The sequence below is a fragment of the Agelaius phoeniceus genome, chromosome 9, assembly GCF_051311805.1.
Source record: "Agelaius phoeniceus isolate bAgePho1 chromosome 9, bAgePho1.hap1, whole genome shotgun sequence".
Taxonomy (NCBI): Eukaryota; Metazoa; Chordata; class Aves; order Passeriformes; family Icteridae; genus Agelaius; species Agelaius phoeniceus.
This window is the reverse complement of record NC_135273.1, coordinates 29,933,280-29,951,006: the sequence shown is the minus strand read 5'-3', so window position 1 is coordinate 29,951,006 and position 17,727 is coordinate 29,933,280. Positions and strand designations below refer to the sequence as shown.

At 39.1% G+C, this 17,727-nt stretch overlaps 1 protein-coding gene across 2 annotated transcripts in view; it reads left to right on the top strand.

Moving 5' to 3' along the window:
- JMJD1C (jumonji domain containing 1C) overlaps nt 1-17,727 on the top strand; it is a 159,653-nt gene that overhangs the window by 43,067 nt on the left and 98,859 nt on the right. For both annotated transcript variants that reach the window (XM_077183395.1, XM_077183397.1), the window contains exon 2: nt 8,448-8,612. In XM_077183395.1, coding sequence (XP_077039510.1) covers nt 8,448-8,612 — 165 coding nt within the window. The remainder of the gene's footprint in view (nt 1-8,447; nt 8,613-17,727) is intronic.

Genomic DNA, 17,727 nt, shown 5'->3' with positions numbered 1-17,727 from the left:
TTTACTGTTGATATGAGCTAGGCCTTGAGAAAATGTCTGCAGTACAAACAAAATCTACCAGCCAGCTTCCTCTGGTCATTTGTCACTATGCTAAGGATTTGCTGGTGTCTTTTTGATATCTCTGGCTTTATCTGACAAAAAGGAAATAGTTTGTGAGCCCACTCCTGGTTTGTTTGACTTGCTGTCTGGAGACTGATGTGGGCACACAGAGCAGCTGAGAGGCACTTGGTCTTGCCTAGCCTGGATTCCCCAGTATGAGTATCAAAAGGTCATCTCAAAACCTTGATTTTCTTTTACAGTGTCTCTTCTGTTCCACTTCAAATGAAGGTTTGCTGTTCCACAGTGCAGTGTTTAATCAATGTCTGCAGTGTGGATTTGGGAGGACACCACTTGTCCTAGCAGCACATGAATCAGGTTGAACCTCTGTCTGGGCAGATCCTGAGAAGGACTTTCAGGTCCTTAGGGTCAGTCCTTTGAGCCTTGGAAGGATGGCTGTTTTGGCTCCTCACCTGCTGAGGATGGATGATTGGATTGTGTTGGTAGAAATAGGGTAGAAATTGTGTGCTTTTGGCTCTTGATTGCCTTTAGCAGTGCCTTGGGTTTGGGCTATTCAGCTGGAGTGAGACATCAGAAAAACTGCAGCTCCCTGCTCAGGTCCTGATCATCTCCAGTGCCAGCTTTGTGCATTTAGGCTGAATTTAGACTCTCAGGAGGACTGAAGCTGAGCTGTTTCCCCATGGGTGGCTTTGCAGCCATACCTTGCTGGCTACAGCAACAGCCAGGTTGGTTGCTTAAGTTTCCTGCCCCACAAGAGGCAGATTTGTTTCTCTCTCAGACTGGGGATGAGGAACAATAGCAATTGGTGAATTCTGACTAGATGACCTATTCCTTTCACCATTCACTTGAATTTGGCCTCCTGGAGCGCATTGTGATTGCTGATGATCTGGTGGACAAGCTTTGTCTTCATTAATAAGCCATCACATTGTAAAAACTGAATTAAATCCATTAATATCTAGTTTTTTTAATAGTCTAATAGTTATGTTTTGTTGGTTTAGTCACATCTTCAAATGACAGATATATACAGTTTAAAGTCAGCATAATCTTTTAAAAATTGAAACTTAGCAGTAATGGTTCCTTATTAAATGACAGGTGTTGGTCTTTTTAATGTGATATTACAAATGTAAGTATTAGCTCAGATTAATTAACAAGTCATCTAAATCACTTAAGTTTTTTAATGGGCTTTTAGTTTGCCTTATTTAAATTACATCTGATTGGAGAACAAATTGTAATTGGATTTTTAAATTGAATGTGTAGGCTTCTTGTAGTATGTGTGCTTCTTAACCACTGTTTTTAGACCTGATCATTTAGAAATGTAGGTATAGTAAAAGTTTCCTATGTTGTGTAATAGTGAAAAGAATTTGCAAGATTTTTTCAAGCCTGAAGGGCCAGGAAGTTTTTGTGTGATGTGCATACTTTACCTAGTTATGATTCAGTAGGCTGTGGTTTCTTAAAATAGTCAGTCACTTCTATTTCTCACTTGGGATAAGTAATTCAGAAAATTTCTGGCATGTAAAACATCTTTCAAATGGGGCTACTTATGCCCCATTGGTTTCTTTGTAAGTCCAGTAGAGTCATGATTTAATTTCTGGTTTGTGTGTTACTTCACTTTGCTGTTAAAATGTGAATTTGGAATAAGATTTGCAAAATAGGTATGCCAAATAATTTAAACACTTAGAGTGATTTAAATAGCTTGTGAAGTGAAACTTGGCACTCCTGTAGATTATCTTTTTATCAGAGGGAAGTCTTTTTTTTGAGAAATGAATTTAAAACTCACATACAATAAGCTTTTTTTCCCCCTTTCATTTCATTGTAGATCATATTTTCTCCATCTTTGTGTTCAGAATATGCATTTTAAATTGTGGGCTGAAAGTCGCATACTTGTGTTAGATGGTTTTCTTTATTTTCAAGGCTGGTATTGGGGCCTGCAAGTAGGATGCTTTTTTATTCTGTCATCTTCTCTGCAATCTCTACTCTGTGCTCTATGTGATGTGCTGGTTGCTTAGCAATCCAAGCTAGAGACTGCAGCAGGCTGTTGCAATAGTACTGGTATTTTTCTTCAGTTTTGAAACCATTTTTTTGCTGCATTTTTCTTCTGCAGAGGCTACTTTGTCAGTGTTCAAGCATGCATTTTGGGGAATGCAGAATTAAGGTTTGAAAATTAACCATAAACTGGAAAGAAAGAATTGTTGTTGTTTCAAGGCCTCTCTGTATTTGTAAGATATTTATGTTTTAAGGCTTAATCTAAGGAAGCTACCTGGGAAATGCATGTTTATTGGAGCATGTATTTGCTTCATCTGGCCCTGTTTTCTTGTGCACATGGCACATATTTGAGATGTCTTGCAGCCAGTGTGTAGCTCTGCTTTGTTCAGGAGCCTGTTGAGAGAGCAGGGTTGTCTTCCTTACCCTGCCAGCCCTGGAGTGTTGAGCAATGCTGGCAGTGCAAATGTGGCCTCAGCTTGAGTGTGTCTGTCACTGTGTGACTCAAGCAGTGACACAGGCTCCTCTGGAGTTTTAGACATCTTCAGCAGATGATCCTGAGGCTGCAGATTTTTCAATTGCCTCAGTAATGAGAACAGTGTTTTTAGAGGGGTTGTCTCCTTGCATTTCAGAGGAGCTGTAGCTGGCTGCTGTTATGTGTGGTCTTTCAGTGGGAGGAAGTAAATCTTGGTGCTTTCCTGCTGGACAGACCTAGAATCATTTTGTACTAAAAAAAAAAAGAGGGGATTTCCAAGCAGTTGTGAATACTGAAGCAACAGAGTCTTAATACTCTGCAGATAATAAACCAGCCTCTCTTTTTGTACACTTCACCTTTCCAGTTTATGATTGAAGACTGCTGCTGGGAAACTACACCTATTCCATTTCTTTTGAATAAACAGAGAATTTAAGTATTCAGAATTGTCAGCATGCTGTTTCATGGTAGAAGGGTATATCAAAACAGGATTTAATCTTTGAGGAATTGTCCCCTTGATTTCCACAGCTCATCTGAAAGTAGCAGGACTTTCTCTTCTCATTTAATAGAAAATTAAATCTTCTGCCCTTAAATTTGTTACTTCTTGCAAGCTCCACAAATAATCAAAACAGATGTGCAGATTTGAATATTTGTTCAAACCATTTCATGTTTTAAGAGCTGAAATAGCGTAAAATAACTCACACTGCTAATTTCTCCCATCTTCTGAGGAGCTTTCAGTGTTCATGTCTGTAAAACATCTATCTGATTCTACAGCTTTTTTCCTAGTGCTTGAGAGTTAGAAGCAGGGCTCTTGCATTTTAGAGAGAAGCTATTATGTTCCTTAAATTGTGGCATACCAGTTTTGTCAAGAACATTTTCAGGTCTTCTACAGACTTTCTGTGGTATTGTGGGTATCTACTCACCCTGGCTAAAAAATACATGGTACATTTAGTACTTTTTGTCAAAACCAGGTACTTTCTTGACTGCAAAATTAAGTGAACAAACACGTCTGATCTGCACTAAAAAGGCTGGTTATTTTAAAGAATATATGGAGTCAATAAACCCCATCTTTTAATATTAAAATATTTGCTAGTTAAAGACCAATCTATTGCTATTATTTCAGCTGTTTCAGTTGCTTTTAGGCTATATGGAGAATGTCAATGTACTTTAATATGCTTTTTATGAGCTTTTTTATTGTAGAGGACTGTGAAATGATAATGTGAAAGACTGAGGAAATTTTGGTAACCAAAAGCAACATTGAAGCCCTTTATTAAAGAAAAATCTGACTGCTGCCTTTGGTTGCTGTTTGACCACTTTTCCATGTGGAAATGGGTAGCACTTGCATAAAAGAGTAATAATTTTCCTGTGTTAAGCTGTTTTGCTTTATAGTAACTTGTGCTTTGATTGCATTTGATTAGGTTAAGATATATTTAGGAAGACTTGACTGCTGGGTAATGCCATCTCCATGAAAGAAACAATTTGTAAAAACCTGAGAAGTCAAGGATATTTGGAACAGGATGGGAAGATGAGGTTCTATAAAAGCATCCTGACTGTCTCCATTCCCTCTGTACTTAACCTAGCCTTAGTTTGTACCAGCTGGGTGTTTGGCCATCACATCCATCTCCTTCAGGAGATGGACAATTTTCCAGAGTCTAGTGGTGTTTGTTTTAGTTTTCAGCTGTGTACCATGCTGAGGATCACACCAGAGCTGAGCAAGGGGTCAGAGCTGTGCAGGGTTCAGAACTCCAGGACCATTCCTGGCCATTTCAAACCCCGTCACTGCCATAGGTGGCTCAGTGTGATGTCCCTGGCCTTGCTGCCTCCCTCCACCTCTGTGGCAGCAGCAGGAGGTACTGCCTGCTCCCTTGGCTGCCTGGGGTTTCTTTCCTTTCTTTCCTTGGTTTCAAAACCAAGAAATTCCCAGAACCCTTCTTACTGGGCTAAGAATAAGCCTTTCTTAAACATCCCATAGAGTGCTTGTTCCCCAGAATGAAAATGTGCAAGTTGCACTTAACATTGGGGAATATTGGAAGGGAAGAACTCATTTGGACTTGTATTTAGAATTTTGCCATGGCATCTTGTTATGAAGTTTCTGGTTATTTTGTATAACTTTGTATAACTTCTGTCAAATAGAAAATTTTTCTTTTCCTTTGATGATGGTACCATTGTTGGAAATTGAGTTGTGTTTTTAAGTAAAATTTTGTCTTTTTAAATACATTTCTGTTAAGTTACATACAAGATTTACATTTGTGTATTCACTTGGCTATACATCACAAGGTTGGAAATTTGACAGCTAGTTTTTGAATCTTAATTACATACTAAGAAGTCTAGGTCTATTTTAAGTTGCATAACTAAGTTTGAATTGCACAGATAATTTTTAGCATCTGAGTCTGCAGTTCTTAACACTTAGAATTTGCTTATACAGTATATATGTGTAATAATTGAACATGGCATAATATTCTATCTGTTGTAATATTGAAGTGTTACAAGTGAAACCCAAGGGGATGCACTGAGGCTCACTTTGAAGTCAGCAGCCAAACTGGTGTTGATGAAAGACTATTTAATATTGTATAAAGTAGTGTTTTCTTGGCCAATTGAAAATATCTTGAGAGAGGTTGTTTGGATTTTTTTCTTCCTAGAAATAAACATTTGCTAACAAGTATTAGGTGGTAAAGGGGAAACTACTCTCTTCCCTTAGGAGGGCAAACAGAACTTGGATAACAAGGCACTCAAGTAATTTTAAGAAAGTGGATGATGCATGGGCTATGCTTTTTAACATTTTAAGTCAAATTTTTTGGAAGTTGCATTGCTTTTGTCACAGTTCTAAAGGATTTCAAAATTTATTTGGTCAGGCATATTTATTTGGAGCAGAAATGACTGGAAAACTCTCGATTACAGTTCTGCATGTAGAGGATTTCACCATGGTTGTTGTGTTTGGGCTTTGAAATAACAATATTTTGTTGCAATGGCTTGGCTGACTCCATTGGAAATAAATTTGTTGTCTTGCTTTACTTGGAAAAGCATGCTAAAGCTTATGCTGCTTCCTGTTGGAAGATAGCAGTGAGTTACAAAATTAGCACATTAATGCCAATTATAAATATAATATCATCCCAGGGGGAATTTCTCCTTTTTATTCAAGAGAATGCATACGTGGTGAGAAGGCTTCAGCTACTCTGGGAACACAAACATATAATATCTATCCACAAATAGCTGACAAGGCAATGAAGCAAAATTTGGCTGAAAAATCTCAAAATCAACATTCATTCTTAGGGAGGCAAATGTCATAGAGTTTCTTGCTGTATAGTGTTCTGTCAGCAGAGCAAAAAAGATGAAATATTTTTAGGCTTTGCACTCCTTAGAGGGTCTAACTTTGGCTCTATATTTTATTTTGTTGGCGTAGGTTGCTGGATTGCTTCCTTTCCTCATCTTTTTCCCTTTTTACTCCCTTTCATAAACTGTGCTGTTTGAGATAGTGCTCGTCTCCGTGTGGGAGGTCAGTGTGCACAGAAAGGAGAAGCCTCAATTCTTCAGAGCCTTTACTGTTGCCTTAGAAAAATTAATTTCCCAGCCCAACAGAGAATGGGCAATGACTGGGCGCTTCATTTTGTCTCTCTTGCTTCTGCTTTTCAAAAATCAACTTGAAAAAGCCAGCAGATAGTTAATAGGCTTGGCATGGAAAGCTGAAAGTGGTGGAAGCTGGCAGAAGTGATTCCCAAGGATTGTGTGTGTGGAACTAGAGGCGGAATACGGTGCCCTGAGCCATGGCAGACTGGCTCTGTGCCATGCTCCATTCTCCACTTTTCTTGGAACTGCTCCTTTGAAGATCTAATTATATGGTGCCAGGAGACTCTGCACATAGCTCAGCAGTAACTCCCACTGTTGCTGTACTGAATTTTGGTTTATTTGGGGTGCAAAACTTGCACACAAACACTAGATTGTATCACAGCTATCCACAAGTTTTGGCCAGTGGCCAGAAGATACAGTATGTTTTAGTGTGGCTGTTTCTAAACTGCTAACTCTGCTTTAGACTTATCTGTGTTTTTCAAAAATATTTATTCACTTGATTCCCCTTGCCTCCTATTTTTTTTTTAAAATCTGCTGCTGTGTGAGGTCTGGTGCTTAACCTCTTAACACCTTGCTACAGACTACCCAGGTGAGGTGTCTTTCTAGATTCTAAAACAGAATTGAGTGAAATTTGCAGGAGCAAGGTGAATTTTAGAGAATGATTTTTAACTGTACCATCACTGAAGGCTGTCTTTAAAATGGATCAAATGAAAATTTTACAAATAAATGGTTCTCCAGAAGGGTTCAGAGTAGCTGCAAATACAAGCTAATGAATGCTGCTAGAATGATTTGGGATATGATGTGCTTTCCTGCCAGTGTTTTAAAGTTTTACTCTGTTAACTGTTCCTCTTAACTCTTTTCATTAAGAAATGAGTATTCTGTAACTTTACTATATATTTTAGACTGTCTCTAGAAATGAAATTATGAAAAAGGGGGGTTTTTTTGGTGATAAGTTTTTGCTGCTGTTTTCTACTTGCTTTGTTAAAATAAGAGGCGATTGCTGTAGTAATGAACAGTGGAGGTGAGAGGATTTTCTTGATCTGATGCTTTAAAGAGAGAAGGGAAAAGCAAAGTGTGTGGGAATGAAGTGGGAGTAATATGGGTTAAAAGTATCTATGGGGGGAAACTGGGCTGATGAACCTGGGTAGAGGAGTGAGAAGTGGCCTGGTGAAAATTGAAGTTGTGCACTCAGAAGGCAGAAGGACAAGATGGGAAGGAACACTGTGTAGTACACGTTTGATAGTGTGAGACAGAAAGTCTAGACAAGAAAGTATGTTGTAGGCCTAAAATTAACCAGATCTAAAAGAGAAGAATATTTCTGTGACAGTGATTTTTAGTTCTCAGAAGCAGATAGAGGAAGAAACACCAGTTTCGGATATTGCCTTGGGTGTGGCTGAGGCTGAAGTTCAGAAGGGTAGGAAAGCATCTTCCCTTCTCCATTTAGTGTAACAAGCAGTGGCTTTTTTTGTGTTTTACCAGCTGCTTTTTCTTAAGAAATTTCTCATAATTGGGAAAAGAGAACAACTTACTACTTTGAGTTATTTTTAAATTTAAATGGATTCTGTAATTTTGAAATGTAATGTGTTTAGCAGAGTTGTATTTGGTAGTGCAGATAGCTTTTGGATAGCTTTGAGGTCCCTCTGTTCTGCACAAGAGGAGACAAAAGGTGTGGTGTCTTTAACTTAGTGGTTTAGTGAATGCAGCTGAGGGGAGAAGGTACAGCTGTTATATATTGGGATAGCACAAGATCAAATAATACAATAATACAAACTGGTTCCACATTAACCTAGCTGGAAACAAAATGTGGTGGTATTGTTTCTTGTTTGGTTTTTGAGCCAAATTGCAGGAGGAAACTGAGCTGCTTCTGCGAGCTGCTGTGTTGTTGGACTTGCTTGTAGTAGCAAGGTCTGCAGGCTCAGGATGTCCTTTCTGGTGCTGTTCCAATGGACTTCCTTTTCTTTTTCCCTTAAAACCATATCATTGGTTAGTTGGTTTGTATTACTTGACATGTATTTGAACTGAAAATGAGAAGTATTCATAAAACTTAGTGATTATGTAGATAGCTGTATGTATTCCTTGAATGCTACTATTAAATACTTAATGTGTAATGCTTTTTATTCTTGAGATAGGACACCCAATGTTAGTGGTAATGTTTTAGTAGCTCTCCTCTCTTCACCACAAATGCACTGCCAAGAAAACTGTCTTCTGTGGTGTAGGAACTGAATATATAATTTCAAAACCATAGCATTAAAATGGGTAATAAAAAAGATCTTGCATTAAATTTTTTAATGTGTACATTGAAAAGTGCATGTAGATGAGCACATGCTGTGTATGTGCAATAATGTATGTCCTTTCCTTTCTTCCATTTCCCCAGGTGTATGTGGAATTTGATGACCTTGAATGGGAAAAGCGAGAATGGGTTAAAGTTTATGAAGATTTTGCAGCCTTCTTGGTGGAGTACCAGCTGGTCTGGGCAAAAAGAAAGGACCCAAGCCAGACTCAGGGATCAAAAATCAAACAAATTCAATGGCCTGCATTGGTAAGATACTTTAATTGCATTTACTAAAGCATTTAATTCTCTTTAATTCTGTCCTTAAGAAACTGTCTAGGTTACTCCAGTGGTGATGGCAAGTGGTGAGCATGGAGGGGGGAGAAGGGTAAGACAAGGATAAGAAAAAAACTAGTAAAGCATGTTGGTGTTGGAATGATGTGATAATAGTCACTCATCTTCCTTTTTGAATCAACCTGCAAAAGCACTGCAAAAGTGGTGTCTGAGTGACATAACAGGATTATTGTCACTTTACATAGTCAAAGCATCTTACAAATATAAACTTACCAGTAACACATCTTGCTGCTCTGGGGAGGATTGAAATTAAGGTGAAAAATAAACTCTTAAGCTTTTGATACCATCAGTTTCCACGAAGGGGGTATCTGAAATTCAGGTCAGAGTTGAGAAAGATGAGAAAGGATTAATCAAGTAAGTGGTAATTGTTTGCCTGGTTTATGAGGTGATACTTGTGACTCTATTCTTTCTGGATTGTTGCCCAAGCATTTAAAGCTGTTGAGATAACTGCTAGGAGGCTGTGTGCATTTAGATATATCTGATGAGATAATCTATCAAGTAATAAACATGTGTGCCTTTTTTCTCCAAAGAAACTAGTAGTGCTAACAGAGTCTTCAGGAGAGCCAAACAGATGTGAGATTTTGGGCACCTACTGTATTGGATGGTTTTGCTTTGTATACACTTGGGGAAGATTCCTCACAGACTTGTGGGTGAAAGGGGCTCCAACAAATCTGTGGAAATGATCAAGGGAATTCTTAGATATATTTGATAATAAGCTTAATATCTGTAACTTCACTCTTGTTTTTTTAGATATTTACAGTCATAATGAATTTAGGTGATGATATTTTTTTTCCTCTGGCTTTTGCTGTATCTGTTTCTTTCAATATACTGTTCATATAATTGTCTCTGAGCACCTGATGGATTTCTTGGAATGCTGTTGTGGGATAATTTTTTTGAAGCTGGGGTAGGAACAGCCATGCTGATGGTCATGAAGCAGTCTGGTCAAAAAAGTCATGGATGATTTTGGATTGACCTTCTCCTCTTCAGTTAATACTCCTACTCAGCTTGTATGTTTGTGCTAATGTGCTTGAGTAAAGCAGGCTAACTTTCTGGATGTACAGGCTGAGTCATGGATTTGCTTTTTCAGGCAAGTTAGTATATCCTTGAGCAAGAATTTTTAGTTTTAGGGAGCTATGTTATTTGCTCTTGGAAGGCACCCATCACTCCTTGATTGAAATGGGTCTTATAATTCTGTTAAAAACTTAGTGTCTAACTACTCTGCTATTTTACATGCTTTTAATCTCACCCTCTAGGATAGAGATCCTTCTTGGGTTTAGAGGGGGTGTATTTCTATGAAGTATTCCAGTCTGGCTGCTGATCCTGTCCCCAAGTTGAAAGTATGTATTTGCTAATGTGTGTAAGCGTTTTGGTTGAACTTTTCTCCTAGCAGACACTTTGATCAAACTTGTGCTGGTCCAGCAAAAGGCAAAAACTTCTTTTCTTCCATCACTATCTTACAAATTCTGTATTTTTTTTTTTAATGTTTACATTCTTGAGGCAGCTGATAGGCATGAGAAGGAAGATGTTGAAAAGATCTGCCTCCTGCTTTTACAATTAAAAAATTGAAATAGTATAGGCTGAAGTGATGCTCAAATAGCTTCAGGTCACAGTTTTCAGATGTTAAGGATGAGAAATTCTCAAAAATTCTCTCATTTATACTTGGCCTGCATACAGATGTTCTAGCAATTGTTTCCTGAGTCAAACCCCCTAGTCATCCATTCCAGAAAAAACTTATTTGAGGGGAAGTACAGATAGAGGATATTAGCTGTAGTCAGAGCAGATTCTCTCCACAGAGACCTCCCAAGGTTTTGCTGTGTGTCAATAGCAGCTCTGAGCACACCATGGCTTGGGGAGCAGTGAGGGTGCTCAAGCTGCCATGGAACTTTTGGGCTTTGTCACCAGACTATCAAAGCACTGCAGTGGATTGGAGTGGATGAGCTCTGGGAAGGTTTGTGTGCTGTGTTTTGGTTGTGGTTTTTTGTTTATTTTCCAAACAAGACTCACTAAAAATAAGAAAACATGAAAAAAGTGTAAAAAAAAAGATTTGTCAAACAGCAGTAGGAATATTTGCACTTTTATGTAAAATCCTACATGTAGATGTGGTAATACACATATTTTGAAAAAGCTGAGTCTTGATGTAGCCTTTAAAGGACAAGTCTCAAGCATTCCCATGCACATGAACAATATTGAAAAAAAAATAATACCAAAATAACAAGTTTTGATACAGTTTTATTTTGGAAACTAATGTAAATGCAGCAAAACAATATTTTAGAAAATTTTATGTAGTATTTCTCTAGGATCTTTGTGTTCAGTGGAGTGAATGAAAACTGCTTGCTTATTTCGATGGTTCTTATCACCTTCTCTTCTTCTTTGATTAATGTACCCTGTATTTACTGTATGGTATTCAAGCCTGATCAGAAGACAAGGTCTGCAATTGCTGTGGGGCTTTGTGGGTAGTTACCAGGCTAGCTTTCATCACTCAGTTGTGTGATATGATGTAATCTCCACTTTAGAGATGAAATTTCTAGAATGCAAGTTGTTTACAAATGTTGCTGTTTTCAAATGCCTGAGTGCCTGAGGTGTAGCTATTCCTGAAAGCACAGCATCTATGTGTAATTGTTGACCTTGTGTAATGATGATGTAAGATTTTAGGCTCTATTGTCAGGCTGAGAAAGGGAGGAGATGGGAAGCACTGTCTCCCCTTGTTTAGAAACTCAGTTACAGGAGAGGGGTAGGCTATCACCTGAATTCAGTTTCTCTTAAGATGAGATTGTATATTTTTAAGTGAAATTCCTGCCTCAGGTGAAGAGTTGGCTGTAAATGACCCTGGAGCAGCCCTACTGCCAGTAACGTGCTTCATTGTGATGACTTCATGTGATGACTTAGAGTGGATACCTCTGCCACTGTGCAGGGCTGAGAAGGAGGGAGGAACTGCAGTGCCTCAGCTTGTGCATGCTCTAATCAAATGCTTTTTCTTCCTGGCAGCACTGGAGGACTTGGCTGCCTAGCTGGTATAATTAGAAATCACCTTGCAGCCTAAAGAAATGGCAGTAGTGATAAGCAATGTCAGTTTATGTGTAGCCTGGATAATGGGGAAAAGTAAGTTTGGTAAACAGTGCTTGTTTTATACCTTAAAGTAATAGAGATGCTTTACTGATGTCAATGCAGGAGAAACTTCTTGGCCAAAGTGTTAGCATAGGAAGAAGTCCAAGTATGGATTCTGAAAAAAAGTTGTAGCTAAGTGGAAATGAGTGGTGTGCCTTCTCACATTAAGGGATTTTAAAAAGTAGCCAAGATAAGGTGTTGAAATTGGAGACATCATTTTGGGTTGGTAAATAAGAGGGGTGCATGTCACAAAGATACCAAAAACAGGAGTGATAGGCTCAAAGTGATGGGCTAGAGGAATCACCAGTACTTCAACAATGAGACAGAATTGGGTTTTGAATTTCTCAGAAATAACTTTGCAGTAATTGACATGCTGAATAAAATTATTTGACCTGTAGGTAGACAAAGAATAGTTGTATTTTAGGGAGGGTAAATTAATTTTGCTATGTAGAAATAGTTTGGGTACTGTGATGTTAGAGATCAGTGGTAAAGTCATGCCTATGATATAATTCAGTCTGAAGTCTCAGGAGTATGGTGGTATCCCCTCAGCAGCCAGTGGGGGAGTGTGTGGGCAGGGTGACAAACTGGAGCCAAGGTTTTAATGTGGACTGAACAGAATGCTTCTGTGAGCTGTCAGTTTGAATTTAATTATTGCCTCTCTAATTGCACAGTAAAATATCTAGAAATAAAGCGCAGAGGGAGAAAATGAGATGACAAAGGAGAGAAGCAGCTAGAGACATTTTAGAGAATAATAGAATAATGTGCAGGAAAAGTTTTAAGGTGACAGACTTACTAGCAGAGGGCACTATGGTAGAAACATAGATAGCAATTCTCATTTTTTCACAGCATCAACTTTACATGTTTTAAGTACAGCAAGGTGTTGGCTGAATGTCTTTTTCTTAATAATTGTGTTTGGAAAGAGGGTTTTGGAAACATGAATGATATGCTGAACCAAAAATTTATTATTGAAGGTCTACAGATAAGAATGAAAGAAAGACATTTCGGACAGGCATTTTAAGAAGTATGTTACATCATCTTGAAAGGAAAATAAGGGAAAAAGAATAATGGAAAATGCAGTTATGATTAAATGAGTTTAAGGTTGATAGGTTATGGCAAATCTGTGCTTTCAGGTAAAGGATCTAGGAGAACACAAGAGGTTGGAAAGAAAAGGATTGGAATTGAATATAGAGAAAAGTGAATTCATTGAATGAGAACACAAGAGAAACTTCTGCAATAAGAAAGGAAGAGGATATAGAGCAGAAAAGGAAAATATCTTATTTTGGCCTTTTCATTTTGGAAGAAACTGGTGGTCTTGTGCAGGGTAGATGTCAAAGGAGGAAACAGTTTGGCTCAGTATGCTGTGATGAAAAACAGGACTGGGGAATGGTACATTGGGCTGGCAGGGCAGAGCTGGGTGCCTGGGATGATGATGAGTCAGAGTGCTTCATGTGTTCTCTTGTTTTGTGAAACATGTGTTGCCTTTTTTCTACCTGTAAACCAACTAGTGCTGCTTGTGAATTCAGTATGAATCCATATGTAGTAAATCAGAACAAATCCTGGTAGTTTGTTGCTCTGACTATGAGGACAATGCTTCATTAGCTTTACAGTACTTGCCTTGTCAGACCAACAGATTTGCCCTTTGGTCTCAACTAATATACAAAGGCCTGCCGTTAACTATCACTCCCAGTTTCATGCTGGTATACAGCAAGAACTGGTTCTCCTGCAATTCTGTGTTTCTGAGGAATAGCTAGATAAAAGCTAAAATACATTTTCATGAGGAGGTTCTGAATATGCATATCTCCTAAGGTAGGGAGGCTGGAAGAACAACTCAACCATCCCCCGGCCCCAGTAAAAAAAGGAGCATGACCTGTTTGCCTGTCTCTCTTGGATCAAGTGAAGTAATTGCTAAACCAGTGCCTTGAGAACAGTCTTTTCTGGGACTCTGTGCAGGGCTCTGCAAGAATACAGAGCTTTAGCCAGACTTATAGCAAAAACAGAGACAAAGAGTGAATCTTCACTGGCAGTGATGAACCCTTTTCCATTGTGAGAATGTGGAGCTGATTTACAATGGCCAGTGCCAGTGGCACATGTGGGGCTGTGGGCCTTCAGTCTGACTGTCATGCTAATGAGGAGATCAGCTTCAGCAGAAGGAGGAGATGAGCTTTGTTTTGGCGGCAGTGGATGTGTTTGTTCTGGTTAGATGTGAATGGGCCCAATATGTTCACGTGCTGACTGCGCATTAGGACGCCTGGTGGTAAAGTATGTGAGGTGAAGCATTCCTGGATACATGGAAAAGAAGATTTGTCCTCTGACCTTATGTAGCCTTTTCCCTCCTCCCTCTGTGCCCCTCTGTCCCAGCTGTCAATTGCAGAATCCCTTGGCTTGACTGCATTCTGCTTCAGCTGGCTTGATTGTGCTGGATTATAAAGCAAATATTTTTGAAGTGCCAGTTTATTGGCATTTGTGTCATGATTAAAGAAGAAAGTGTACAGTTTGTACAACAAGCTTCTACAGGACTTCCAGATGTTCTTGAGACAAGTCAAATTCTTTATATTTGGCACAATAATGGAAAGTAGAACAGGTTCCTTGTTCATTTCTGTTTATACTGTGACACACCACCACTTTTTCACTCTCTCAAGGATTTGTTTTCTTCTTTGTCTTTATGTTCTAATTTTAGCATTTCTGAGTAAGTTTCTCTTTTATATGTTGATCCCATGGCTCAGATTGATCCCTGTCAAAAGCAGGAGCTTCTATAGATATTGCTGATGTTCCCCCTGCATATTCAGTTATTTCATTGCAGCCTGTTCTCTCTGCACAGTGAAAAATAGAGGTATGCACTGCCAGATACTATGATTAAATCCTCAGTGGACACTCAAAATACTCCAGCAGTAAAAAGAAATTAATTCACAGAGGATTACTGTGTCTATGGAAAGTAAGGCAGAGAGAAGACTTGGTCTTCTGAGTCCTAAAAATAAGTAAAAACTTTGATGATATTTCAGATGTGAGCGGAGGAAGTGCTGTAGCTTCCAGGGAAAGCAATCAAAAATCAATAGTGGTTTTTTCAGGTACTCCTTTCCCTGCATCAAAATCCTGGTGCTTGTATCCCTTGGTAATATGGGGTAAAGATAAGATGTATGCAATAGAGGAGAAAATGCTTGGAAGCTGTCAGCTTCTTGGAAAACTTTAGAGCTTGGGGAAGAGAAAATTTAAGTAACTGACTCAGCAGAGCATAAATGACCCGATTTTTGCTGCATTGTGAAAGACAGTAACATGCAGAAACAGCACTTGGAGATGGTTCAAAGATTACTCTGTTGGAGAGTACATTACTGTGATATTCCCACAGAACATAAATGTCTCAGGCAGTACCACATCCTGCCTGTGTACTTTGGCACCTGCTCCTTTTGAACTGCTGCTTACTGGGAGTCTCTGCTCTCCATGCAGCCTTCCAGGGAGAGGCCCTTACCTTCCCAGGACATGCCCCAAATGAAGAGCAATGAACGGGAATCTGCCTCCCCATAGGATTTGTTACAAAATATGGGTGTTGCCCTGTGGCTTCACTCTCTGGAAATGAGTGATGGGCTGGAAAGCCTCACTGCAGTGCTGTTCTCTACGTGGCCCTGGTACTTTCTGTGCACTCTCCACTGCTGCATTGGTTGTTGCAAAGTTTTTTCTCTTAAGGTGTTGGCTAATGGCAGCCTTCCTTTTAACTTTCTTGTTAAACTTGCACTTCTAAGCAATGGGGATGATTTTTTTTTTGTGTGAAAGGATTTAGTTTTGTAAAAGCGTGCTTATGAATATATAAAAGAAATATTTTTTGGTAGTCAAGTGCTGGGCTAAGAATAGTTCTTTATGTTAATTTCATTTATAGCAGTTACAGAATGCCAAACAAAATGGAGTATTTTCTAGACTTCAACAGTAACCACAAATGGCATAGATCATACTGGCCTGGGAGTTGCCATTTTGGCAGCTCATTTAGAGAAATTGGCTTTAGTATGTCACAGCACCCTAGATGTCTTTGTACCTCAGCTCTTTCCTGCTAGTAAAGCACTTCTGTTCTCCAAGGGTTGTGCCAGGTAAAAAGCCTTAGGTAGTGTTTAGTGTCCTCCAGCTGGAACTGAGTGATGCTCCCAGCTGAGTGTGCCTCTGTCTCTCACACCTGTTCCAAAGTCAGATAGCTGTGAAATGCTGCTGATGATTTATTTACATGTCTTTCTGTAAAAGACAGATAGGAAGCATCTTGAGCTTCCATATTCAAGCTCAGCACTTGAGGCAGAGCAGTTGAAGCCACAGCTGCAGGGAGCTCAGTGCAGGGTGACTGCTTGCACATTGATATTTATAACTGAAACCTGGACTGGTTTGGGACATGGTTATACTCCTGCTGCTAGCCCAGTCAGCTAGACTGCAGTTAGTGTCTGTGTATCTGAACTGTGTTCACACTTTGGCTTCAGTGTTGACCTACTGCACAGCTTCTTTGTGTAGAAGAAACACAAGGTATGCTGGCTTCTCTGGAATTCACTTGAAAGTCTTAAGTATTTGATTTTTCTTTTTTTCAACAACATTTATGAGAACAAAATTTTCACTTGTGCTGAAGAAAACAAATTGCTTTGTCGCTGTGTAGATCATCTGCACTTTTTCAGTGAATTAGAAAGATCAGCTCTATTTTGGAGATATCACAGTGAGCAGGATATAGGCTGCTGGATGCAGGTGGTTATTTCAGTACAGTATTGTGGAAATTCAGCTTCCAGAGCTTGAGCTTTGGAAGATGGCTCTGTATCTCCATCAGACTTATCATTCTGTCGTGTTGCTGCTTATATAAATTATCAATTACATTATAAATCTATAATATCTATATCTAGAAAATCTATATATATGTGCGTGTGTGTGTATTTTTAGATGGTGTGTCTAGAGATATACACATAAACAGAATACTTGTCTCTACATGTTTAAAACATTTAAAAAAGCCTATCTTTTGAACTATACCTGTTGAGAGTCTGTACAGTGAGGGAGGGATGTCAGCCTGGTACTTGTCCTCCATCCCAAGAGTGGCTGTCCAGATGAAGGAGAGCTGTGCCAGGAGACCTCCATCCCCACATACTGCTCAGTGTTTCTCTGGTGATGGCACGAGGAGCAGCTGGGCTTTACACCTGTCAAATCCATTTAGCAGCTAATTTTGAAAGCCACCCACTCTTCAAATCTCCACTGCTGTTTCTGTGCATTAATAACTTGTCAGCTGTGCAATACTAAAGCCCTGCTCACATCATGCTTACTTGAGTAAGATAAGTTATGGAAAGCATAATTAGAATTTTATGAGCTTTGTGTTCTTTTTTCCCAGAATTCCAGCAGTCTCTTCTGTGCTGCAGTGGTTACCATGATGTGTAGTATGAAGTCTCAAAATCCAGCTCACATCTAGCAGTGTGCAAAACCCACCCAAAACGGGAAGGACTTTTCTGTACAAGTTACTTCAGTAGGTTACAGGGCTGTGGATACACAGGGCCTGGTGCATTCCTGTTCCTCCCAGTCTCATACAGCTGAGACATTGGAGCTTCAGGTGAAATTCGTGTCTCAATAAAGTAAAAAATGTTGCAGTCAGGACCAGACATTGTGTTTTCTTAGCTGGGGGTAAAAGTTCTGTATTTTTCAAATGAAGGCGGCTTTTTTTGGTGTTCTTTAGAAAGCATATCCTTCAACTCCCTCTGAATTTCAGTTATTGACATGCAAACAAGGCAACTCTTGTTGCTTAGATCTCTCATCATGCTACTACCTTCCCTTTCTGGCACTGTGGCTTAAACCCACCTCAGTCTCAGTTAGATCCAGAATCTCCGTCCCCTCCTTTACAGAAATTATTCTTTTAGAGTACACTAAGCACTTGTGAGCTAAGCAAACATATATGTGAGAATGAAGTGCTATTGTTTATTTCTCTTATGCA